We start from the raw sequence: 27,150 nt of genomic DNA on the forward strand, positions 1-27,150 counted from the left end.
TTACATTTACTTTTCATCATCTCGCCCTTTGATATTGTTATCTGTTGTTGGCCATGAGAGGTTAGACAACAGACAAAGTCAACTGATAAAAGCGTGCACTGACTGAAAAGAAGAAGTCAGCAAGGAATTTTTTTCTCCTTCCTCAACATTTTTCACTTAGAGCAGAAAAGTGGCCCCCCACTTTTTCTCGCAGCAACAAATTTTCTAAAATTTACATATTAAGAATTGAATTATCCTTGAGATGCATCCCCCCCCCCCCCCACACTTTTTGAGGAGAATGTAAAAAATTGAAATGGAAATGAGGAAATGAAGAGTGAAATTGGAAGTCACAGATATACTACCCCCCCCCCCCCCCCAACCGAAGTTTCTTTGGTGATTCTTGGGGGATATAAAGGAGGCGACATTGCAGAAAAATACATAACCGGGGTAATGTAATTTTTCTGCGATGATCGTTATACCTTTATAACAAATAATTCACACATAATAGTGCTATATTAATTAATCTCCCAATTTTATTATTATTTTTTCATCAATAAATGTAACAAGGTTTTCTTTTATTAAAATAAAATCACAATCTCACAACAGTTATTGAGTTAGAGTTAGCCTACTGAACACTAAAACTAAATAATAACAAGTCAAAAACTGGTTTGTTGCTCGAAGAATTAAAAAGAATATTATAAGAGCTAATTTGAGTATTAATTACACATAGAATCTCCATCAAAGTCATATATTAATAACTGTACATAAAGCCATTTCATGAAAATGACCATTCAACCTCAGAACCCTCAGTATTTAGTGAGCTAGCAAACTGTGGAGAATATGATCGACGTAACCCTGCAAAATTGTAATTGCTGTTCAGAGAATCACTGTTGATGACTACACCGGAGGACGCCTCAATGGACTGGTAGCTGTCTGTAGAACAGACCAATAGTCCTCGCTCCTCCTCCAACGAGGACTCAGTCCTCTTGTTCTCCTCTGGCATCTCAACAGATCTGAGAAGATAAAGATATAAACTGGATTGCCATTTAAAAAATATGAAAATCAAGTGTGTATCAGATACATAAATACACTGTATACAGATAATGATCGATACACTAAACAAATCATTATTCTATTCATTTATAACTAATAGCAATGGAGTTTAACGAGGCCGAGCACAGAACGAGTACGCACGCTTTCGCGCAGAGTTGCTTTGTATTATGACGTCATCTTTTTGCTTTGTTGACGCCATGGCGTGATAGTTTCAACTGCAGATATTCAGCGAAATTTGTTGAAAATAGCTTGTTTGATGCGTAAAATTGATATTATATTGTGGAATAAACATAAATGTCTGGAAGTAAAAGCTGTATTTGGGCTCTGGTCGAAAACGTGTATAGGGTTCAGCAAGCCTGGCCCTCTGTCACGTTTTCTTAACCCGCCTAAATATTGATTAATTCATATATTTCAAGACAATAACCATGTATTTTATATTAATGACCCTAAATATGTGATGTTATATATTTATTTATTACTTAAATATGTCTGAATGTTTTAATAATACTATAAAAATCACCATTTCCGCCTTCGTCAAATAAAAAATAGCCATAATCCGACAAATCTGGGAAATTGGGCATACAAAAAAAACAACTTTGATAAGACCCCTAGAACAAACCAGGAGGTAAAAGCGTTTTTTTATTTGACCATTTGATGCCTTTTAGCAATAACTTTATTATGTAGAACGGAAAAAGAAATCCGAAGTTTTTTAAAAATGTAAAAAATGTGCAAGATTGATACATTTCAAGCAAAATCCCATAGGGTTCTATGTTAAAAATTAACAAACTTTGATATGATCCCTTAAACAAACGATGTGGTAAATGTTTTATTTTTTTATCTTTAAATAATAATTATATCCGTAGAAATTCATGTAAAAATTTTCATTCAAAAATCTAGGGCAGAACAATTTTGTCAAATTAGACCCGGCCTCGTTAAACATGCAGAGCTACAAAAAATATTCCAATTTTTTTATATTGTATTCACTTATATTGGTACTCACTTTTTGTTATAGCAGTAAATTGCAGGCAGCATTATACAAATAGACGCCATGCTAAGCCATGTGGAGAGATGGACATCAGGGTTCCAGCGGAAAGGCTTCTCATTAAACAATGTCCAAAACAGCACAACCAACGGGGTTTGGAGGCTCTAAAAGAGTTACTGCCCTTTAATTGTGTTCTGACACTCTCTTATTGCTACTATATATTCAAAATGAACAATAAAATGATGGACATAATTAAATAGAAATTTAAAATACTTTCAGTAGACTTAAATTCAGTGTATGACCTGATAATAAAACTTAATTTATTTAAGAGTAGATCCTCCATTAATTATGATATTAAAATGTTGAAAATCCGTTGCAATTAATGTCATTTTAATGTTTACATGCTGTACAGTAGTATCTATTAATTGTCAGATTTCAGATGATGACATACAGATATCAGTAAAATACATATTACCAGGAATGTCTTTGCTATTTACCATGATAATAATGAGGTAATTTGCTCCTTCTAAAAAGTGTAAGAACAGCACAACAAACAAGCGAGTCAGTAACATGGCTAGGATGGTTATCCCCGAGTATAAATGAGTCAGGTCTGGACAGTCAGTAGCACCAAGGAAGCACTCAAAATTAAATCGAAGCCTACAAGAAAATGGAAAGGAACCATGCAGAACTTGAGCACATGTGGTACAGGCGAAAAAGTCAAGAGGAATTGAATGCAATTCAAAGAATAAAATATATTGATTCAAAACTATAGAGAAGCCTAACAGTACTATGATCAAATTATTAGGATCGATCCATCAAAACATTACATTGAAACTTTTCTGGAGGTAACATCTATCAAAAGCTTCTACGTACCGGTAGTTCACTCACAGGGGCATCTTATCCGCTCTGCTTTCTATGAATACATATTAAATAATACATATCATTTATATATATGTCATAGAGAGCAGAGAAAATAAGATGCCTCTGTGGATCCCTATAATGCAAATTCCACAATGAGATTTTTTTAGATAGATTTTTTGGATTGAAAAAAAAATCACATAGCAGTGCATTTAGTTGCCAATATTGCAATGATAAAGACAATAAATGTACATTGAAGAAACCTGGGTTTTCCTCTCTGACACTGACCCAATCTGAATTAGGTACTGTTGGAATTCTATGATATATATATTACCGGTATATCTTTACCCATTAACACTCTAATAAAAGTCCCTTTTAATGAATCCATAATCATGCGCGGATCCAGAAAATTTTTCCAGGGGGGGTCCGAAGGATAATTGTGTTTGCCAGGGGGGGTCCGAGGCATATTTTCGCGATAATTTTACTATGTAAATTTAATAAATTTTCATTTTCCAGGGGGGGTCGGGACCCCCCCGACCCCCCCTCTAGATCTGCGCATGATAATAATACAACTTGATCAATCTGTGAAGAAATTTTACCAAACTTTGGAGAGAACTTACAGCTATAAATAATGCAAATATCAATATAAACTAGATCGTTCTCGTTGCGAGCAACGAGTGGGTATTCCGTCCGATTTTTGAGTAAATGAGATAAAATCCTTCACTTTTAAGACTAAATTGTTAATCAACGCCAAAAAAATTAGGGAAAAAAAATTTCGGCACCCAGGGCTTGAACCCAGGTCGCCTGGGCACATGTCCACCAATGTAACAACTGAGCTAATCGGACTCTCGCTTAAGGAATTTGATGCTTAATATCTCGGGAACGCATCAATCTATTTTAATTTTTTTTTACATATTCTTAATCAGTAAAAGAGTCTCTATCAACCCGTTAGAAAAAAATATATAAAGCAAAAAGTTGAAAAAACCGATTTTTTATCTTTCCTTCCGCTGACGACCGGAAGTGACGGCGGACTATTTTATGACCATGTTGCAACAGGTTAAGTGGATGTCTATCTTCACTGAAAATTTCAGCCTTATATCGTTATTCGTTTTTTAGATCTCTAGCCGACAAAATTGACTTTTAAAAATCGTAAACGGACGATAACTTCCGACTGGAAGTGATTATAAAAAAACTGAAACGGCGGTACAAACTTCAGATACCGACACATCAACCCTCAAAATTTGAAGAAAATCGAATGAGCCATCTTCGAGAAATTGCCTGCATAAATTTTTAAGACAAAAAAAGAATAAAAAGAATAATAAGAAAAGTGAAAAAGAATCAATAGAATAATAGTAGGGTCTTCCGCTGAAGACGGAAGACCCTAATAAACTAACCCTTTCCAAAATGACTTAATGGAGTCTGCATCACCAAACCCAGGAATAAGATCAGTCCAAAAGAGCAATATCAACGAAATGAGACAGAAGAAATAGGACCAGAACATCATGTGTATTGTTTCAAGAACAGCATGGTCTTTTGATGCAGTGGAAGATTTGGAAGACTTCTCAAATACAACATTGACAATGGCTTGTGGAACCTAAAAAAGCAATTAAAAACATAAAATGAAACTCATACTTTCTTATATAATATATAATATTATATACATTCCATTTATTTTTGCATGTTAAGTGTGTGGAAAGCTACTGCAGTTATAATTAAAACTGTAACACACACACAGGGAGGGTACTGAAAAGTAAAAATGTCTCAATATATTATGAGGTCACCAACATTGAACGCTGTAAATGGAAACATCACAAGCAAACACCCGTATTTTAGTTCACATTTGTGGCTGTTACAGAGGCTCATCCATTTCTATGAACTTACCCTTAGAATAAAATAGGATTTTTAAGGCATAAATCACATTGCAAAAGGTATGAAGTTAAAAAAAGGGTAAATATAAGAATTAAATAATTGTTAGTCTTATAACTGCAGCTGTGTGTGTATAGAAATTTTCATAATGCACTAATGCAGGTTACTCAATTTGCATGCACACACCGCTGCAGTTATGAGACTATATCTTTAAAAAAAAAATGATTCAATGATTAAGAAGTAGCAGGAGAAATACAAGTCTCCAGTGTGGCTCTTGAACTTATAATATTATGTCATCCTGTCTAACATGACCAGCATGACCTAATATTAAATCTGATCATAATAGGATTATACTGAATTGAAATGCTATTCACAGATGTGCAACTAAGAGCAAAATGTCATGCAACATTGATTAAATTCAGTACAATAGAGAAGTTTACTTCTGAAGGTCAGAAGAGATTACCGTAAACAAATTAGAGAGAGTCTGACTCCATGCTTAAAAAGATTGCTGATTAAAATTCTATATGTAAACATACCTGTTCTTTATTTTCAGCTCTCTGATAGCATAAAATTTCCAAACATGTAATTGTTATGACTTTTTTATGAACTTCATTATATCTAGTACATTTCTACTTCTGCTTATTATAAAATTATAAATTATAAAAGGACTTATATATTTTTAATATCAAATTAAATGTATTTATCATGGGTACTGAGCTTTATTTGTACATGTGGGAAAGTAGGCGGGTTTGTTTTGGTACGGGTGATTGGTTTTTACAATGATTGGCTATTTATATAGTAACTAGTACGCATGAGTGGATATGTTATATAAGGGCGTGTATTTGGTAAATGAGCCATTCGAAGGCTCAGATTCTTAACTTAGTTCACGTATTAGAGATATTCCCACCCACCAAACCCTTGTTATAATATGTTATTTGTAATAATCGATTTGCTATCAGTATTAAAGTTATAATTTATCTTTTGTAGTTTGATGATTGTACATATGGATGGAGTTAAACGAGAGATTGATTGATCGAGTTGATTTACTGTGATTGGATTTGATAAGAAACAGAAAAAGAGAATTTATGTAATGTGGTTGAATAAAATCTGAGTGCTTCGCCTCCTATCCTATAATAATGTGTTGTTTTATATGGTAAATGATTTATGTTCGTTTGAGTGTAACGAACTAAGAACATAAAGTACAATTAAATCTGTATACTTTTTCAACTTAAGTAACTAGTAAATGTGGATTCTGGCACCAGAGAAGGAAGATAATAGAACACATCCCCCATTTACCTGGTACTTTCCTAAACACCTCCCCTTGAAAATTTGTATGCATAGACCATTAGTGTTTGTAGATTTGAAAACACATGAACATTGTCGCTAATACATTAATTAAGAGCAATTCAAAATTGTTAAACCCTTGACTTTCAGTATGATGTATTATCTAACTCTTGCATCGATCAAAACAAGTTAAAAATGACACTGATCTTTAAAAAAAATTAAGCCCAAATTATGTAGCCCATGGTACAGAACAGAATTGCATGGACATATTTTGTTGATTTCAATAAAAAATGACTAAAAAAAATAAAATAGGCAAGCCTTCATCAAATTTCTATTTGACACAACTACCCTAAGTAAAATGGCTCTTACAATAATTAACTTACAAATCCAAAAAAATAGCAGAGAGTCCACAGAATCCCTGGTAGGCCAGGTGCTCCACCATCTTCTTTTCTTGCAGATTTATTCTCCAGCTTAGGAAATATGCTTGGTATGAGAGCAATCAGTTCAGCACAAAACACCAAAACTGCAGATGTTGCTTTTCTAACAGATGTTTTTTTACGAAGAATTATAAATCTATAAAACAAAGAAGTAATGGGTTATTTTACATGAAATAATTAATAATATTAATGCATATTAAAAAGAATAGTTTTATAATCAGAGTAAAGTGATACAAAATATATGGATCCTCAAAGCCTTAAATTCCAATTAAGTTTCATGAACTAATTACCACATGTTGGCTCGAACTTACAACCTTTATGAGTTTATTTACCCACTGAGTTGAAGGGATAACCCATCACTAGCTGCTGCTAGTGCTAAAAGGAGCATTGCAGCACATACACACAGTTACATAAGAAATTTAACAACGTAATTCACTTGCACATATATTCAGAATATGATGAGCCTACCTTGTGAGAAATGTCACTGGTATAGCAAAATTAGTGGCTAGAGCTTGAAGATATGGAGGAGTGCGTGACCCGTTGGCTGAATATACCAGGAATACAGTTGACACAGCATCAGCAAATCCTACCCATAGCATATCCCGCTTGTGAGAATTCAGTACTACTTGGCCGCTTTTGAAAAGTTTCCCTAAAAGTGAAATAGATACCAATATCACCGATAAAAGCAGTAGATTTATAACACTGACGATGAAGATGACAGCGTAATTGTCGATTGCAATTGTTGAAGAATTTCCAGTCGTGTTGGCAGGTATCACAGAACTGTTCATCGAGTCTAGCCATAATGGTGTAAATATTGTTGAAGTAGAAAGTCCGATCACAATTCCAATTGCAAGAACTAGAAATTTTAGCATTATCTAAAGGAAAACACAATTATTAACAGGGACACAGGGCAGTGTTCTTTCTGTATCATGTCTTGCACTTCTGCCATCTTGAAATCATGTGACCATAAATGATCACGTGATTTACTTTCGCTTTTGCGCTCTTGCTGTCAAAATGTCCAAATTCTAGTTATTTGAACTTGACACACGTATACTTCATAACAAAACTGAGCTGAATACAGCTGAGCTTGTTCTACTTTATTATCAACTCAAACCAAATGTGCATTCGAACAGAACTGGAAGATCCAGTGGTCAAGCATAGTCACGTGACATAGTTATCTCGACCCTTTGCTGTGCTGTGAGGTGAGGGTTTGAAATATGGCCAGCTCAATGCATTGCAAATCCATCATCGGGAGATGCACTGTAGGACTGCGTCGTGTAAATGATTTGAAGGTGGCAGCATGCACGTCTTGGATGCAACATCGTCCACTGTCAACTAAGTTCCCAGAATTTAAGAATAATCCACAACTTCAGAGCCATGACCAAATTTATAAGTTCAGTTTGGAGAACCCTGATCAGTTTTGGAGCACCCTTGCACGATCACGTTTGCAGTGGTCAAAAGATTTTGACACTGTTAAGGACTGTGACATTATCAAAGGACACATTAAGTGGTTCCTTGGAGGCCAGTTGAATGCATCAGGTAATTTTTGATTAACAGGTTGGGACCAATATCCGAAACGGGATAGAATATCTTAAACAGGTTATGACCCAAGGCTATGGTGGCTTAATTTTTAACTGTCTTGTATATACTTGGGTTCCAGTGAACAATCCAGATCCCTCTCATTGAAAGCATATTTTGGAAATTCTCAAAATATACCGCCAAATTTTATGTAGGCCCTAGCCTGTGGCTATATGGGATATCTTATAAATATAGCTCATTTGAGTCATGATAACCTGTTAGGGATATTTTATCCCATTTGGAAGATTGGTCCCTACATGATTAATATATTAAATTTAATGTGGGTCTTAAACGTAACATACATTTGGTGCAGGCTTGGGGTAATGCTAAATGTAATGGTAATGCATTGCAATGCATTACATGTTTTCAAAGTAATGCTAGTAATGTGTAATGCCTCAAAATTAGCATTACAAGTAATGCTAATGTAATGCATTACTTTCCAAAATCTAGTGTAATGCTGGCATTACATGGCATTACTTTGCATTACTATGCATATTTATGCATGTTCACTTTAAAAAATGTGATGAATAAATGAATAGTTGAAATTGAATTTGATTAAATTTATTTTTAAATAAGAAAGAAATAATTCTAATTAAGAAAAAAAGGTTTTAATTGTACATGTTTTATTAAAAAAGGGTTTTTAAAATTCATTTTTGAATTGTTTATATTACTAAAGATAACAGCACAATTTCATAACATTTTCAAGAGTGTTGTTATTAAGAGTTTTTAATCATTTAAACAATTTACTCCAATTAGTTTGCACTTCAATAAGAAATGTGTCAACAACACACTATGCCCCCAGGATAATCTAAGTATCAAAACAATCTATTGTTATAAGAAGTGCTAAACACCCCAATCCCCTTCCCTTCGCTATGTCACAATAGAATAGGAGACAGACATGCACCTTTAAAAGCAAAATGAATGCCTTGTCCATCCATGATGAAAATCAATATCACTTCCAATATTATAACCCATTTGAAAATAATCTTACTTATTTTCTCTCTTTCTCTCTGTCTCTCTCTCTCTCTCTCTCTCTCTCTCTCTTGTATATTAATTACACTGTACATTAGTTTGGACTGATAGAAAATACAAGATTTATGTATTTAATCTATTATAATTGCACTTAATATATCCTAAGATAAAGATCGTCAAACAGTATTTTCCAGCCCAAGCTTTGACTGCTCCTGCAAAACATTTATTTAGTATAGCCTGGAAGATGGATGCATTTAAAAGATGAACCCTTTGAAACTTCAATCATAAGTGCAACAGCAATCTTTTGTCTTAAAGTGTCCTCCGTAAAAAGAAATACGATTAAAATATATTAAGAAATATAACTGGGAAAAATCATCTGTTTATAAATTAATAAAATCAAGTGTCCAAAATTATAAAGATCTGTGTAATCTGGGGATATATCTATATTTAGCTTTTAAAAACCGCAACATTATTTCATAAATTGTTTTTGTTACGCATGTTATCCTGTGTCTCTATTTCATATCTGATATTGTATCATGCCAAATGTCTATAAATATCATTTTACTTATGTAATTTGTCGTTCATATTGCCACAATATGATTATATATTGAGCAAATAAAGAATGACTCTTGTTTATTCATTGAATTTGAACCTGATACTGAGCATGAAGCTGTAGATATGTTAAAGAGTGTTGTATATTTGAAACATTTGCAAAAACTCTTTATTAGGTTTACTTTTAAAAAAAAAGTAATGGTAATGGTAATGCATTACTTTACTCATGTAATGGTAATGTAATGCATTACTTCAAGAAAATCAAGTAATGGTAATGGTAATTTAATGCCCAAATTCATGAAGTAATGGTAATGTAATGCATTACTTTACAATGTAATTCGCCCCAAGCCTGATTTGGTGTACTGTTTTTTTTACCCTGGAAGTCTTACTTGAAGTTTTGCTTTTCTACCATTTTATGAGGAAGAGGGAGATAAAGATCATTGTCATTACTGTAGATTCCTTATTTTATGTGAATACTTAATTCTGCGAGTCAGCCGTTTTCTATCAAATCGTGAGTAGATAAAATCGCGAATGCCGAATTTTTATCATAGTTTCATGAAGTTTACATATACCGTATGTCCAAAAAATAAAAGTGATAATTCTAAATTCGCCAGATGCGCTTCTCGCGATTTTACGCGGATATTAATTCGTCGCGTTTAAATAGGAATCTATAGTATGTTTTACGTATTGTTAAAGTTGTGATAGTATAGTTATTAATTGAACTGATCACTGTATTCTTGCTGTGCAGAATTTTCTTCCTATCAAAAATTTGTATCCTGCACACATGAAAATTATTGTTTAAATAATAAACATAATTCAAAAATTATTAAAATGCATGCTTGATATATAGTTATACCAAGCCCTTGCCCTGTGTGACATTGACACTGTTTCAAATGAAAAAAACAGCCCTGGAAGAAGTCGGACAAGTGTCATTGTGTTCAATGTATTCATATCTATTAACCATTAATACTTGACAGTTAACCATGAGTAGACCCGCCTTCATCAAATCGGAGTTTGTCATGTATTGCCCAAAGTCCAAGCTCTTGTTAAAATGGCTCCAAGTGGATGAACTTTGTCGCGGCTAACCTTTCACCTATATTTCTTACAGCTGAAGTGTTTCCAGATCAGCAGTCTGATACATGTATTAACCATACTATGAAAATGAATTTTCTTCTAAATGGAGTAGAAAAGAAAAGTCAGATTTGTTTCCATTAAAGTAGGCAAAAAAATCTCATTCTGCGAATGAGAATGCTAGTAAAGATTTAAAACAAATTTACTTCCTGGTGTTATCTTAGAGATATTGGACTTTGCTGCAACCTGTATAGATGTTTCGCTGCAAAGCAAACTTTTTCCCACTTTAATCCTATTGGGTCACGACACAACTAAAGAATGCAAGTGCAAATGAATCTTGTCTATGAAGTCAATTGACATTTAAACTAATTTATTACTTTTATTTGAAGTGAACTGTGTTGACCGACATCTTGATACACTTGGGGATTCCACCGCCCTGATTTGGGAGAAAGATGAACCAGGAACCGAGGAACATGTTTCATACAGGTTACATACACAAGTGTGCTATTGGAGGGCTTATAGGAAATTTTATCGGCTATATATTTCAAATAAAACATTAACATAAACCTTTATGTTTAATTTTAAGAAATGAAATAATTAATAAATCCACAAATTATTAATAATTATGAATATCATTTCATTTAAAATATTTCAGAGAGAGGGGTGCCTGTAAAGTGCGAAACGAAATCGAAATGAAACGAAATCAAACGAAACCAATCGAAACGAAACGAAACCAATCGAAACAAAAGGAAACAAAACGAAACCAAACCAAAAATCGAAACAAAACGGAATTTAAACAAAACTAATATCAATTTTGACTACATAAAAGTGAAAATAAATTCATTGAAATATATTTTGGTTTCGTTTCGTTTCGTTTCGATTTTGTTTTGCACTTTACAGGCGCCCCAGAGAGAGAGAGAGAGAGGAGAGAGAGAAGGGAGGGGGAAGAAGACAGAGAGAGAGCTCCAATTTGATTACCATTAATGTGTAAAATGTACATTTTATGTAACATAATATTGATAATTCCTTTATGATTATTTGCGGTGATTTTAACTTGATGACTAAAAATTTAAAATTTATAATGAATATTTTGTTAATATGTCAGAAAATTTTGATATGCAACTCATATGCCTTCATGTTATTCATTAATAAGGAGCCATTCAAATTTTGGCCATACGTAATTGATGGTTTTGAGATAACTATAAACTTATATTATTTTTCTACCATTACAGACAGCTGTCACAGATGGTTAACAGAATCTCCAACATGCTTAAGAAGCATGGCGTAAAGAAAGGTGACCGGGTGGCCATCTACCTCCCCACCTCCCCAGTGGCGATCGCCTCCATGTTGGCCTGTGCCAGGATTGGTGCCGTTCACAGTGTCGTATTCGCTGGGTTCAGTGCAGAGGCTCTGGCAGGGAGGATAGAAGATGGTAGAAAATATTAACCATATATTATATATAAAGCTTACTGTAAATCTGGATTTTTCCGGGGTGCTATATATTTTTTAAAAATTTTGCAGTATCATCTCAGGCACACAAAAAAAATCAGTCACAACAAATATGAATATTATATTATCCTTTTTATCCACTTATTTAATAATTTGCCCCCCCCCCCCCCCAAAAAAAAAATGAAACTTAATAAAATCACAAAAACTGTAGAGAAAAAATAATTACCGGTACTGGTGTACAGTGTATTTCCTGTCCCCATTTCTTTGTATGGCTTATTTCTCATTTTGAAACGTAAACTAGGATTTAGAACATCTTTGATACAATAATGGTACATGTATATTTAGATATCAGATAGCATACAAGAGTCTCTCACAGGATCAACTTCATTTATGGCCCAGCAAAAATTTATCCAATTATTACATATGGTAATGTACATGTATTTTCTTTTGATATTGAAGCAAAAGCAGAAACAGTCATAACAGCTGACGAGGGTGTGAGGGGTGGTCGCAAGATTCCCCTGAAGAAGGTTGTAGATGAATCGGTATCCAAGTGCCCCTCAGTGAAGAGAGTCTTTGTCTACCGAAGAACAGGGATGGGAACCCGAGGGAAAAACGACTTCTCACTGGATGATGTAATTATCCTGATGTTACTAATTATACTTTTTTGTGTTTTGCTTTGATAAATAACTTTGATATTAAGGTGGAATAACACACCTGGAAAAAGTCACTCGAATTAACAGTAAATTGTTTGAATATGAAAGATATTATGATAAATAAACTGTACATATGTCAAATAAGCGAAAAATTTGCAGTTGGGGATAAAAAATGAATATCTAAAAAATTCAATTCAGTAAGTAACAGCAAAAGCCCCCAATGGATTCGAACGGATTACAAGTCCAACACTTTAACCACCTGGCTATGAAGTAAGGTACATAATGCCGTCAGTAAAATCCTTTTAATACAACGAAATGTTGTTTCGATCAGAGGTCAGCCATTTTGTGACGATGTATTATTCCACCTTAAACCAATAATGAATAAAAAGGAAATAAATATAACTGTAGTTACCTAGGATATTCATGATATGTGATGTTATATGTATTGATTAAAGACAAACAAATGTACAAATGATTTACAGTGTATCTACATATACAGTGTATGTGTGTAATTTCCAAAGGAAATGGCAAAAGAGTCCGATGTCTGTGATCCGGAGTTGATGGAAAGTGAAGACTTTTTGTTCATGCTGTACACCTCGGGCTCTACAGGAAAACCTAAAGGAATCGCCCACTCCACTGCGGGCTATCTGCTGTATGCTATGATGACCCAGAAGGTGAGTCAAATATTTGGAGTTTGTTTGCATGTCCATTGTCAATGCGCTGTGATCAAGGTTATGTTGCTTATTTTCAGATACAGTTGAGGAATTAACCTTTTTTTATTGAACAAGAATTTGAAAAGCTATGCAATGATGAACAACTTTTTACTAATCATCCCTGTCTGTGTGTGTGTGTGTGTGTGTGTGTCTCTCTCTCTCTCTCTCTCTCTCTCTCTCTCTCTCTCTCTCTCTCTCTCTCTCATATTGATTTCAGTGTATAATCCACCATTCCTTTGATATTGGCAGCATGTGTTTGACTACAAGGTCGGTGAGAGGTTTGGATGTGTGGCTGACATTGGTTGGATCACTGGACACAGTTATGTGGTCTATGGTCCGCTCCTCAATGGAGCTACTACAGTTCTATTTGAAAGTAATCCTATCTATCCAGATGCAGGCAAGTTAACAAAAAAACATTCAAACATAATACATTCAAGGGTCATACATGCATGTGTCCAATAAAGGTTTATTACAAAGGTTTCTTAACATTTTAAAGGCAGATATTGGGAGATGACAGAGCGACTGAAGCTGGAACACATGTACCTGTCCCCCACCGCTCTCCGCATGCTCCTAAAGGAGGGAGATAACTTTGTGACCAAGTATGACAGGTCTTCATTAAGAAAGCTTGGATGTGGTAAGGGGAGATAATCCGGTTAACTTTTCTTTTTAAATCAGTACTTTATTCCAGTACTTTCAATTTTGTCTTCTATATAAAATACTTGCAATGTAAATTCTTGTGATTGTATTTTTAAAAAATTAATTTCATAATTCATAACCTATTTAATAACGATTGTGGTTTTGATATATTATGCAGCAAATTTGTATTTTCAGTTGGGGAACCGCTGAACCGTGAAGCATTTGAGTGGTACAGGGATGTGGTAGGCGGTGGGCGGTGTGATGTGATAGACACTTGGTGGCAGACAGAGACTGGGGGAATCTGTATTACACCTCGCCCCTCAGAGGAAGGGGCGCCCATTTTACCAGGCATGCCAATGAGACCTTTCTATGGAATTGCTCCTGCACTGGTCGATCAAAAGGTAGAAATTTAATTCTTTAGCATTGTATGTTAATATTGTTGGATATATAGGCCTTAAGGGTCTAAAGAATGTCATAATAACAAAAGCTTTTTGTAAGGTCATAACTTTGGTGGCATCATGTTCGAGTGTTAGAAAAGGACAAGGTTAATTAGAACTTTGCCAGCCTTGATAATTCTCACCAGAAACCATTTTAGGTAGAGATTTGGGTTAGCTTGATATTTGGATTTATGCCTTAAAGTGTGATATGTTTTGTTTTTTATTAATTTTTCCTTAAACTAATCAATTTTTACAATATCAATTTTTCAAAACTTGTTTTTCCTTGGAAATCATTTTTGACTTTTAATGATACTATAAGTACATGTACAAGGTACTTGCAGTATATAAATTGGTATTTATTATTTTGGTAGGGAGAAGAAGTGACAGGAAATGATGTCAAGGGGGCTCTATGTATTAAATCAGTGTGGCCTGGGATGGCCCGCACAATTTACGGAGACCACCAAAGGTTTCTGAACACCTACTACACTCCATACCCAGGTATGTGCAACTTGCTCTGTGTAAGCATTTCTTCTCTTCACATTCTCACCTTACGAGCATAAACACAAACTTTTATTTAACTTTCATGATATTGATATTTAATGACCATAAATGGTACAGATATTATAACATTATGAGTACATGTACTGTTGACGTGCAGAAATCTAGCTGATGATATGTATCAACTTCAAAGTCAGTAATAATGGCTTTGAATATTATTTAAGGGTACTACTTCAGTGGGGATGGAGCCAGAAGGACAAAGAGTGGATACTACCAGATCACCGGGAGAATGGATGATGTTCTAAATGTTAGCGGCCACAGACTGGGGACAGCAGAGATTGAAGATGTACTGGTAAGTGTAAGAGTAAAGATGTAATGGTAAATGTAAAGATGTGGTAAGTGTAAGAGTAAAGATGTAATGGTAAGTGTAGAGTAAAGAACTAAAGATGTACTGGTAAGTGTAAAGATGTAATGGTAAGTGTAAAGATGTACTGGTGAGAGTAAAGATGTACTGGTAAGTGTAAGAGTAAAGATGTACTGGTAATTGTAAAGATGTACTGGCAAGAGATGTACTGGTAAGAGTAAAGATGTAATGGTAAGTGTAAAGAAGTACTGGTAAGTGTAAGAGAAAAGATGTACTGTAATTATAAGAGTAAAGATTTACTAGTAAGTGTAATGTTTATGGTGAAGATGCACTGGTAAGTGAAACAGTAAAGATGTACTGGTAAGAATAATAGTTAAGATGTACTTGTAAGCATTATGTTCAAGATGAAGATGTTCTTGGAAGTTTAACATTAAATATGATTGAAAGTAATGGAAATACAATGTATGTTGAAGTTTGATCAAAGTACAAAGTATTATTGGTAACAGAGAGTCACTTAAATTTTCATTTCAACACTTGATTCATAAACAATCCCTAAAGTTGTGTTCAATGCAAATCTGCCTGCCTGCTAGATTAACAGTATACCACAATAAGACTTCTATAGTAATTGTACTTATACATGGACCAGTATCAGTAAAAAATCATCAGGAAACGATATGTTTTATGCAGCATGTGCTTAATATGTGGGTGTTCATTTATGCTGACATTTAAAAACTCCACTGACTTGGAATGCATTACAGATACAGTTATTTTGTTGTTATTGTTACTTCTCATGACAGATTTCAGAAGCACAAATTTTAATATTGGTTGAAAAAGTTATGGTCTTTATACATGTTTTTATAAATGTTAGATATTTGGGTCGTTTGGCTGTGACCTCAAAGTGAGTTAATTTAGAGGTTTGAGAGCTGCAGCATATCAGAACAACTTACATGTCATTTAATCAGGTTGTCATTGGGTTGATCTATTTTTGCAGGATGACCAAGAAGAGGTTGCAGAATCAGCTGTTGTGGGATATCCCCATGACATCAAAGGAGAGGGTAAGACACTCCTCTCCCCCAAGGGAACAAATTTTAAACAATATCATGTTTCATATATTTAATATCATATATGCCTTAATTCTTCAATGTAGAAAGTTGGCATTTCATGTTTAATGAATTTGATGTAGAGTTTGTTTTAATTTCATTCACAAATTGGTGAATTAATTTTTTGTCACTAATAGTTCAGATACTTGAGAACGAATGTATTTATTACTTAGAAGAGCTGAATTATTTCTGTTGTTGGTCTTTTTGTAGGTATTTATGCATTTGTGGTCCTGAAAGGGGAACATGACATGCCTCTAGACAAGCTTGCTAATGAGCTGAGGGGCATGGTGAAAACAAGGATATCCTCGTTTGCTCAGCCTGATATGATTCTGGTATGATTATTGACATGGCTTCCAAGCTAATTGCTGTTGTTTTGAATTTACGTGTACATGTAATTTGTGCTTTTGATGTATTAAAAAACCAAATTTGTTATTTAATCAATCTATAGGCAAGTGGGATAAGGTTTGGTAATGGGTATTATGATTATAGTATAAAACATTTTTCTTCTTACTTACTTGCTTGAACCAAATTAAATTGATGTATTGTATAATGATAATATCTCGTTTGAAATTTTCAAGCATAATTTATTCTTTGATTTTAAGTTTGCTCCTGGACTTCCCAAAACAAGATCTGGTAAAATAATGAGGAGAATTCTACGGAAAGTGGCAGCAAATAAACCTGATGAACTTGGGGATACATCCACACTTTTTGATCCATCAGTTGTGGATGCCATCGTGGAAAAGCATGAGGAGGTCTATGGAAAGAAGCAATAGCCAAGCAATGACCAATTTGTTCCATCCAATTTAACTCTTTGTTTTTTTATTTCAAGTAGAGACATTGGTGTGGGTCTTTTATTGACAGGTGAAAAAATAACAGTATTAATCCAGTGAATGTGAATGTACCTTAATTACCACACCCTCTTTCTTGCAATATATTTTGACATACAGTAAACTTTATTTATAATTGAAAGGCTCAATTCCAAATATTCTAAATACAGGTAAAATCTAGTTTCAACATGCCCTCAGGACCTGTAATTTTATACCTTTAGTTTTCTGCAATTGTAAGTTTGCATCAGTACCTTGTTGCTTAGTACCGTACTTCTACCAGGTTGTAAGATTGAAACATACAATGTACCAAGAAATTGTTGTATATGCTAGCTCTGAGATTGGATAATTTGGAATTGATTAAAAAATATAAGAAAAGTATGTGAAACTTGCATTTATTCATGGAATGAATGTAAATTCATTATTTTATTTTTCTTTAATTCTGAAATATCTGTGAGAATCTATCGCGTGTATTAAACAAGTAAATGTTCGGTTGCAAATACGGTGTATTTATTACGAATATTCCTGTAAAAAAATTAGTTTTAACATTGAAAAGTATATTAAGTAGTGAATTGCCTTAAGAATTAACGATATAAACTATGCAACCCCTTTGTAATTTTTTTCCTTCTCAGTAGTTCTTTATACATTATGTATTTTAACTGTTATGTATATTACAGTACATAGTAATTATTTTCTTTTACATGTGTTGTAATTTTACAAAGGTCATCAGTTATCTAGTGTTTCTTGTAAAATTAAATTATAAGATCACCTAAAAATTGATTATTTGCTCTCTCAATTTCTATGAGTCAGTGGGCAGGCATATTATGTATTTAAAACCCCCAAAAAGATTTAGCCAAGATAGAAAGAAGAGGGCAGATAATTAAGTACCCCTGGATCAGTAGGAAATTCAATTGTTGTTAATTGCTGATTTTATGCATACAATCATATATCAATTGTTGTTAAGATTTTATACATTGTTATTTTTATAAATTGATCAATTTTGATAGATAATATTGTCATTCATCTAGTCATACCCAATTCTTACAATACCAACAGAGCTATACAGTTTTATCAGTTTGCCTTTTGTATTCATTGAATTTTGATTATGTTAATTAATTTCCAACAAATTTGTGTGATTTGGTCTTTTAGGACTTTATATGAAGAAACATTTAAGGTTGATGATTATAAAAACCTTTTTTTTTTTAAGCACATGTATACTGCATATATATGTTAAAGACATGTAAACTTGGCTCTGTGTAATATAATTGGCCATTATACACCGTGTATACTGGTACTTGCATTACAACCAGGATTTTTTAACGATAATATTCAATTGAATATAGATTTTATTTTTTACCAAAGTGCATGTTTTTTTCCAGTTTTATACTTTAAAATACCAAAATAGAGGGTTTGCATATTTTATGAAACATTTTTGAATAACACATGTAATGTTTTTATTTTTAGGTCAATCAGATAATGTGTTTTAGGTCAATCAGATAATGTGTTCTATCAATATCAGCTGCAACAGATGTATTTTTTTTAATAGAAGTCTGTATAATGACTATAATCACATGTACATGTACTGGTATATTACGTCACATGAATTACATTGTATAATTGTTTTTGTGGCTACACATATATAATAGAATGTAGTTTGTCATTTATTTATCATAGATAAATATATCCAAGGCAAAATATACGTGTGCATTTATTTCCTTTTTTCGCAAAGATGATTTCACTTGGGAATTTATTAGTTTTTCATAAAAAACTAGGTGTCGGGAAAATAGTGACCAACTCGGAGGATTTTAATTCTAGTAAAATTTACTAAAGACCATGGAAATATGCTCTGAAGATAGATTAAAATTACACCATGATGCTCTTTCACATTGACCTTTCATCCAGAGAATTGATTGAAGTTGTTTCTACTGTATCGAGTACATAACTAATTCTATTAAATCAAAACTACGCTTGGATGTTGAAAAACCTATTTCTGCCAAATATGGATCATAATATATTATAGGTTTACACATTAGAAAGAGATGAATTATTACCTTGACCTTTAATCAAGTACACTTAGAGTTATTGCACAACCTTTACCAATGAAGAGAGAAAATACATTTTAGACAATTTATATCTTTGTGAAAATATGCTCTGGACATATACCCCGGTACTTTATGAAGAGATCTACTATGACCTAGCTTGACTTTTGACCAATATCACTGCACATTTTTATATACAAGCAACTTTCAATGGATGAAGTATAAGCCAGATGAGACAATGGGTAGGGGAAATATGCTTTGAACAGGGATTTACAGAGAAATGTGATTTGACCTTTTATTTTTTTATCTGAATAAAGGTTACTGCACATCCATTATCCATTCAAATTATATGAAAGAAACTTAATCCAGATTGGGTCAGGGAACATAAAATATATTCTGAACATGTGATTTTGATATTGGAGAGACTAATTGCAATAAGTCACCTACAAACCAGGGCAATATTATCATGAGGTCCGTGCATGGGCCTCAGCAGCCTCCCAAATATAATGCTACCCTATAAAGATCAACCATAATCACATACATGCAAGTTATACCAACATAGCAAATAAGCTCTTGTTTATAAAAAGCATGGGTTAATTCAGCCTCGTTATCTGAAAAAGTTTTCATGAAAATTACCCGGAAGCAGTTTTCACATCCCGAGAACCCACAGATTTTCTATCCGTTACACTGCTTTCAACCGGGTTGAAAGCAGTGTAATGGATAGAAAATCTGTAGGTTCAGATGATGCAGTTTTCATTGCACTATCATATGACTGTTTACCGGTAAATGGTTTATGGGAATTTTATTTCATGTTTCAGTTGATATTACATAATCAAAGTCTGATTTCCAAGTGGAATTCATGTGAATAATAAGCAAACAAGAAAACTTGACATTTTGTTGTATTCGAAGTGAACATTTGATCAACTACAAAATAATGTACCGGTACAATCAATTTACATTTTCCATTTATCACAATTTGTATTCAGTATGATGTATTCTTTTGTACTGATGGTGCTTTTTAACCATTAACACTTTTAAAACAATCATGATTGTGTATTTCATCATGAGTGTATATTATTTTATCTACTCAGTTGACACATTAATACATGCATATATGGTAACAGATCTCTCCAGTCTCGATATCTCGGCAAAACATTGCATAATACACAATGGATACTGTTACAATAACCCATCACATGGGTTTCACACAAACTAATATTCTGTCAATTCGTTATGAAGTCCTCCTATATATTAAAACTTATCATCAACTTTTGCCTGCCATTGCTTTGTATGGAGAGTCGTCTGTGTACTGTAGATGGTGCTCCTGAAACCTGGTTGATATCCTTTGTGTGGACTTTAAATACTTCTCTAAGCAGTTAATGGAGCAGCTATTCTGAAAAAGAAATATGAAATGATGCTAGAAAAAACATTATCAATACCACATAAAATGTGTGGTAGGTATAGAGAAATTTTAAGCATTTCCTTGAAGTCAAGAGCAAATAAATACTTTACTCTATCCAAATATTAATATTTTCTAGCCAAAAAAATTCTTTTTTAAATAATCTAAATCACTTACGTTAATGTAAATAAAGAAATATTTCAAAAGAGCCACCATATATTTTAGTTTTTATCAAACCTTTTAAGATTTTTAAAAATAATTGGAATTTTCTGTTAGAATGCATGTGTCTATATAAGTATCAATGAATTATTCAAGTACAAACCTCTGCATTAGAAATTTTCCTTGTGGTAAAATCATGAACACAGTCTTTGAAACACATCTGAGTGATTTTGTTGTATGCTCCAATGAACTCTTTAAACTGATGCATGAAATAGAAATAAGAATCAAAACTTGTCTTGAAAAATGCATACCATATTTCTAAGGTATATAAGTACAGCTTTAATACTGCAATAATCAATATTGTTTTAAATTGCCAAAAAAATGCTGTTTTGATGCATTATTGAATTTGCAGTATCAATGCATCATTCTGAGAGCAATAAATGGTTTATTTTTTTGTTCTCAATATTGTAGATTTTAAGAATAACCTGTTTAACTGCTGCCTCTGGATCTATTTCTTGTAAATTTGGGGTTGCCATACTGTGTTTGTTTCACTAAAATAAAGAAGAATTCTTTATTCAACGTATAACATGTAACGTTCTGTAATGAGATTTTAAATTTCTATGACCTGAGTAAATAAGATCCCATCGTTTGAAACCCAGTCTTGCTTCTCTTTTCTCTTAGGTAAGAGAAGTGAGACTAACTGTGGGTTTCTGACGATGATCAGAGATAGATCAGTGATGCTCTCAATTTACAATATGTAGGAGTGACATACCATTATAATAATTTAGCACATGATTCAACATGGGGGGGGGGGGGGGGTGTTGACAGGGACATGCATTGTGTATGCAATAGACTCGGAATGTTTGTTCACTAAATTTTTAAGATTCATTCATCATTCATTAATCTTAATGATACTTTTTAAACACTGGCAAGATACCATGCAATTCTGATTTCAGATGAAACTTGTTTGTACATGTATATATATATATATATATAAATATGTACAGCTTAGCATTTGTATCAGGATGAGAGATTTAATGGCAGACCAGTCTGGGATTCAAATCTGAGCCTTGGGTACTCCTGCATATAAATTTAATAGGATGAGAGACATAATGATGGACCATGCACACTGGGCTATAAATATGTGCCCCCTGAATGATCGGATTCTCTTGTCAGATATTCTACCAATCTATCTGATGCTAGCAATCAAACTTGTCTGAGTGTCATATTCCTGACCCTAAATGATAAATGACTACTGGCGTGCGACCAGTTCTCGCCAGGTACCATTTCTCGACAGTACATTGTGACGTCATTTTATCAACATATAAAACTATAGACAAAAATGATGTCACAATGTACTGGCGAGAAATGGTACTCGGCGAGAACTGGTCGCACGCCAGTACTCTATTTATGTCATGAAAATGTAAACATGCTGAATACAGTCCTTGTATGATATCAACACTATGAAGAAAGAATGAATGGATTAACTAATTACAAAGACAGTATTGATGTCGCAAAAATAAAAACAAAACACGGTGCCAGCTCGTGTTAAGCCTCGTACAGTGAGGTATCATATGATTTAAGCACTTAAAATAGTACATGCTGCAACCTTGAAATAACAGAACAAATTCGAAATGAATGAACTATACTGAAAATTTGGCCGTGTCTCCAAATATTCACATATTTTACCTTGCTAATTAACGTAACATGATAAAATTATTTTTTAATTGTGTCTGAGAACAATTTTCATATTCAGCAAGGGTTTGTTTACCTTCCCACGTGGGTAATCTTGACAAGTTTCGACAAATACAACTTCTGCCGAAAGTGATGATAGACATCCAAGTTTTGATTACACGATGTCTGATTGGATAGTTACGATCAAAATTAAAATGATACTTTAAATATGCTACCACATAACTTTTATTTGTTTAAAAATCACGAATTGTATCTTTTATTTTAAAAACTATAAACAATTTGCTGGATATGAATAAGAAATATCAATTTTACGACAATCGTTTATGATAGATACACCAATGATAAAGCTCGTTACAAATTGCATTCCTGGAGATATTTTTGTTGACAAAAATGTAGCGGGTGTTTAAAAATGTTTTCAGTTTATAGACTAAATGAGAAATATGTGTGCTTTGCTTGATGGTGTTTAAACATGATAATTCTTCATAGACAACTGCTTAAAGTCTGGGAGAGCATAATGCCTGAAAGAGCCATTTCCCCAACAGTGCACCCTTCCGAATTTTCTTAGTTCAAAAGAGTTCATTCAACGGGTTCAACAAAGCATTGAAAATGGAAGAGATGCTTGAATTGCTGTCAACAACAGATGCAGCAGTAAAAGCGTTAGACAAATCTAATAGGTAAGGTCTGAAGGTATCATTTAATTTGACATTTCTTTAAATTCTGTCAAATAATAGATCTAGCTGTATCTTTTGGAGCAGCTGATGAAGGCAGAGCATTGAAATAGTACACAATTCATGTACGATCTCTCATTTCCTGTCAGATGTTTTCTGCATTAAATCTAATCAATGTAATATTTTGTTGACATAATTAATCTTAATTTCAAAAAATGCAGATCTTAATCTTGTTGATGATTCTGAACAGGACAAATCAGTGCTAAGTTAAATTTTGAGAGACCAAGTCAGTAATTGATCATATATATTAATTCTTTAGCTACTTTTTAAAAGTGAGTGACATTTATATTTTGCAGATCACAAGCATCTTCATGCAGCAGATCTTCCTCTGGGTCCAAGAAGAAAAGTTTTACAGAAATCCCAGATAGTGGGATAGGTAAAACAGAAGACAAATCTCCTAGAACTTTCCCATCTCATTCTAAAGAGGTAGATGAGTTAGATATTTCTCAACATAGTTCAGACGTCAGTACTACTGCCAGTGATGTACTGATAAGATCTACGACCGCTGCACGTGGGGAGAGGAGTGTGTTAGATGACAAGAGCTTTCAGAGTGTGGATAACACAAGTAACATCTCAAAGTGTTCCAAATATTCATTTGGCAAGGAGAATTTCAATAGTTCTGGGCCTGTGAAAGTTAAAGTCTCATCGAAACTGCTGAGGGAAATCAAATCTCCTTATGAAAGTCCACGGGAGGAAGTAAATGAAGGAATTGAATCCCCCAAAATTCAGAATGGACAACCAGAAGGAGCCATTATTAAAAAACAGAATACAAGCAGAGATGCACATGAACTTTCAACTGGGTCCCAATCAAGTTCCAGAGGGGGAGACAACCCAGGAGTAGCAAAACATTTTAGTCGACCAAACTCAGCAACATCAAAGTCTTCCACTGGAAGTAAGTCAGGATCTGTGATTAAAGGACCAACCTCAAAACCAGTTCAAGACTCAAAAACAGGTGGGCAGCAAGTTTCCTCCAAACCTGTAAGTAACAACCGTAAGGACATTATAACTCTACAGAGCACCCCACAAGGCAAACAGTCCAGCAAGCCAAAGAGGGATAGTACAGGTACCCCAGAAAAACCACAGAAAAAGGGAGGATTCCCACAACCAGCCTTTGTAGAAAGACACACTCCGGAGAAAGTTCTTAGAGACATGAGAGCATTGAAGGATCATGATGACAAAGGCAGCTACTTAGATGACTTTATCAAAGAGCAAGCAGAGAGTCAAGATATGGTGCCTGAAAAATTAGGTAGCATATTCATTTCTTTTGCAAAATTTTAATGTCTGATTTCTTACTTTTTACTTTGAAAATATTAATATTTAAACCAAGCTTTAGTTAATATTGAATTTTTGTTTAAAGAATCTTGATTTGTTATTGAAACTTGATTTGTCAACAGTTACAGAGTCAGTAGAGACCAGCATTCATAGTGCTACCAGCAGTCAACCAGAGATAGTGACTGTGCCAGAGAGGATTGTCACGGTCTCCACCCGGAGTTCCCTCTCCTCAGACAACTCTCTCAGTGACTCAGGCCAGATACTCACCATTCAGGAGAAGCTGGTCACAATATCAGCACCCCTATCCATGGAGGAGGAGTCCACAGCCAGTCAGGAGGAAGACGAGAAAATTCCACCCAGACTGCCAGATAAGTTCATTCATTACACAACAAAGGTAGGTTGAAAAAGCATATTGAAACTTGGTTATTTTATGAGAACTATTGCACTTTTGAAATTCTCCACTACATAAGTGCAAATACACTGAATTTTTCATGACTTCAATTTTGGCATTATAAAATGTAAAGATCTACAGAGTATGTGAGAAAATCAAGATTTTTTTCATGTTGATTGTCAGTGATATGTTTAGTATGTTAAATAATCATAGATATTATGTTTTTATTCTTCATTTTTAAAGCATCACAGTAATGGATTGAAGCAGGGATCTGAGAGCAGTGGAACATCCGTGGTGGATCATCCGTCAGATTCTGGAGAAATTCATGTGGAAAAATTCCACCTGTCAGAGAAACAACGGCTGATGAAAGAAAATTTTACAAAGAGGTAAGCTGTTCTTCCTAACTGACATAGATATATCGGCAGAACTTAAAATGATATAGTTAACTGACTTAAGATGAGTATCAGTGCAACATGTACAATCTATTCAATATTTGAATTAACACAAAAATGGTTTGGGAAGTTAATTTACTATTGTCATATAGAATATACTCCTCTAGCGATCATCAAGATTGCTTGATCCTCTGTTTGATGCAAATGTATAAAACATATTAAAAATAAAAAATGACAGCCTAGCACAGATACAGATGTGGGAATAACAAATGAACAATTCAATCAACAATTTCTTAATGAACCATGCAGCTCAAAAAATGGAAACCTTTTTATTTTGCTGCTTTGACAGAGACGTTGGTCAGTATTTAAAAAAAAAATCTATGGGTTTGGTCAATTACAAGTCCTTTTTTTCCCAGATTACAAGGGGGGCCTAAGAAAAGGGTGGTTCAGCCCAGACTTATAGGTCCAGCTGCCAAGACTTCGAAGAAGGAATCCAACAGTGTGAGCGATCAAACCACAGAGTCCCTGACTGCTGCTGTGGCTGCTAGTGCGGCGAGTGCTGCCATTGCCGCCACACAACCATTCCTCAAGGTAACAAAAGGGTGCACAGACTATATGATATAACCTAGCATAAGCTATGATGGAAAACAATTTTAATGAGTCTATTGATATATTGCAACATAACTTTAATTCTTGACTTGTAATGCTGAAACATTTGTATGCTGGAACTTTAAGTTTACACTATGGTTTACAGACATGATTAGATATTGAATGATCTGATATTTATACAAAGGCACAACAGGAGATGGCTAATATTCTGAATCGAATTGCCGGTCTCCAGTCTGGTGTTGCCCCACCACTGAAGGGGGAGTCGAAGTCTGAAAGAGTGGTTGAGCTAGAGAAACAGCTGGCATCAGTCACAGAAAAGAGAATACAGCACCTGGAGAGGTTAGAGGAACACCAGGTGGCCATGCAGGTAAGTGAATTCCTGGTCAGTGCCTAATGTGTAGACTACTGTAAATGACAATGTGATGTAAAGGTGAAATGTTCAAAAGTATAGAGGCTTGAAAATCATGTATTCAGCATTTCCAGAAGACATTTCCTATACCTATATCTTAGTAGAATTGCAATTCACAAAGAAGGTACTTGCATTTAACCCTTTGAGCATATAGAAAATGTAAGTGTAAAGTGTAAAGTAATTTTGTCCTAATAATGTACAAACTAATGTTGGGGTAAAAATATAGAATATTTAATTCTTATTTTGCTTTTAATAACCCTGTCATCTTAGCAGACACTTGTACAATCAGGCACTGAAGTTTTACTGTTTCAGTAGATGTTTCATATCAGACATGAAATGTACCAATACCTTGCAAATGTTTCTACAGCTTAAATTATCAAAATTATCAAAATTGAAATGATTTTATCGATTTCATAACTTTATAAAGCTGTAACAACTTAACCTGATATCAACTTTTATTCCACATTTAAGGCAAAGTTATTATCACTATCAAGAACGCCCCAAAACAGAGGGGAAGTACCTCGGCCGAAATCTCCCACAATCCGCTCTCCTTCAAGGAGCCCCCCAGTGCAGAGAAAGAGAGAGTTTCCCCCAAGACCTATAACAAAGATGACCGTCCCAAAACCGGGCCACAGTGACTACAACCAGGAACTGTTCCAGGACCATCAATCTCCAGAGACCCCCAAACCACGGGGCAACCCCCCAAAACCACTGTCATTTGAATTCAAAAACAAGAAACAGCAATCAAGTA

At 34.1% G+C, this 27,150-nt stretch overlaps 4 protein-coding genes across 8 annotated transcripts in view; 2 read left to right on the plus strand and 2 right to left on the minus strand.

Annotated features, from left to right (window-relative positions):
• Positions 1 to 373: 373 nt before the first annotated feature.
• On the minus strand, positions 374 to 7,433 carry LOC128176134 (uncharacterized). Of its 2 annotated transcripts, XM_052842212.1 has the most exons (7): positions 6,928 to 7,433; positions 6,406 to 6,595; positions 5,275 to 5,295; positions 4,267 to 4,466; positions 2,512 to 2,671; positions 2,033 to 2,178; positions 374 to 992 (listed from the first exon to the last, which is right to left on the minus strand). In XM_052842212.1, exons 1-7 carry the CDS (start codon positions 7,329 to 7,331, stop codon positions 755 to 757), a joined length of 1,359 nt encoding a protein of 452 aa, XP_052698172.1. In that variant the 5' UTR covers positions 7,332 to 7,433; the 3' UTR covers positions 374 to 754. The 2 variants fall into 2 exon arrangements, with proteins under 2 accessions (XP_052698172.1, XP_052698173.1); XM_052842213.1 differs by lacking the exon at positions 5,275 to 5,295 and having other exon boundaries at positions 377 to 992; positions 6,928 to 7,432.
• A 98-nt stretch (positions 7,434 to 7,531) lies between these two features.
• LOC128176133 (acetyl-coenzyme A synthetase 2-like, mitochondrial) lies at positions 7,532 to 19,005 on the plus strand. The gene is made up of 13 exons (XM_052842211.1): positions 7,532 to 7,998; positions 11,022 to 11,118; positions 11,865 to 12,064; positions 12,541 to 12,713; positions 13,256 to 13,408; positions 13,697 to 13,848; positions 13,948 to 14,081; positions 14,279 to 14,484; positions 14,892 to 15,018; positions 15,243 to 15,370; positions 16,374 to 16,437; positions 16,693 to 16,814; positions 17,085 to 19,005. The coding sequence occupies exons 1-13, from the start codon at positions 7,677 to 7,679 to the stop codon at positions 17,253 to 17,255; spliced, it is 2,049 nt and encodes a 682-aa protein (XP_052698171.1). The 5' UTR covers positions 7,532 to 7,676; the 3' UTR covers positions 17,256 to 19,005.
• LOC128176135 (mitochondrial import inner membrane translocase subunit Tim9-like) lies at positions 18,788 to 22,758 on the minus strand. 2 transcript variants are annotated; one of them, XM_052842214.1, is made up of 4 exons: positions 22,675 to 22,758; positions 21,389 to 21,454; positions 21,067 to 21,162; positions 18,788 to 20,738 (listed from the first exon to the last, which is right to left on the minus strand). In XM_052842214.1, the coding sequence occupies exons 2-4, from the start codon at positions 21,437 to 21,439 to the stop codon at positions 20,610 to 20,612; spliced, it is 276 nt and encodes a 91-aa protein (XP_052698174.1). In that variant the 5' UTR covers positions 21,440 to 21,454; positions 22,675 to 22,758; the 3' UTR covers positions 18,788 to 20,609. The 2 variants fall into 2 exon arrangements, with proteins under 2 accessions (XP_052698174.1, XP_052698175.1); XM_052842215.1 differs by lacking the exon at positions 22,675 to 22,758 and adding an exon at positions 22,593 to 22,665.
• Positions 22,759 to 22,940: 182 nt separating this feature from the next.
• Positions 22,941 to 27,150, plus strand: part of LOC128175314 (TALPID3 protein-like) — a 48,084-nt gene continuing 43,874 nt past the window's right edge. For all 3 annotated transcript variants that reach the window (XM_052840844.1, XM_052840846.1, XM_052840845.1), the window contains exons 1-7: positions 22,941 to 23,272; positions 23,623 to 24,572; positions 24,721 to 24,992; positions 25,233 to 25,375; positions 25,798 to 25,972; positions 26,175 to 26,357; positions 26,871 to 27,147. In XM_052840844.1, the coding sequence (XP_052696804.1) occupies positions 23,205 to 23,272; positions 23,623 to 24,572; positions 24,721 to 24,992; positions 25,233 to 25,375; positions 25,798 to 25,972; positions 26,175 to 26,357; positions 26,871 to 27,147 (2,068 nt within the window). In that variant the 5' untranslated portion in view covers positions 22,941 to 23,204. The remainder of the gene's footprint in view (positions 23,273 to 23,622; positions 24,573 to 24,720; positions 24,993 to 25,232; positions 25,376 to 25,797; positions 25,973 to 26,174; positions 26,358 to 26,870; positions 27,148 to 27,150) is intronic.

This window comes from Crassostrea angulata, chromosome 3 (assembly GCF_025612915.1).
Source record: "Crassostrea angulata isolate pt1a10 chromosome 3, ASM2561291v2, whole genome shotgun sequence".
In the NCBI taxonomy this organism is placed as follows: Eukaryota; Metazoa; Mollusca; class Bivalvia; order Ostreida; family Ostreidae; genus Magallana; species Magallana angulata.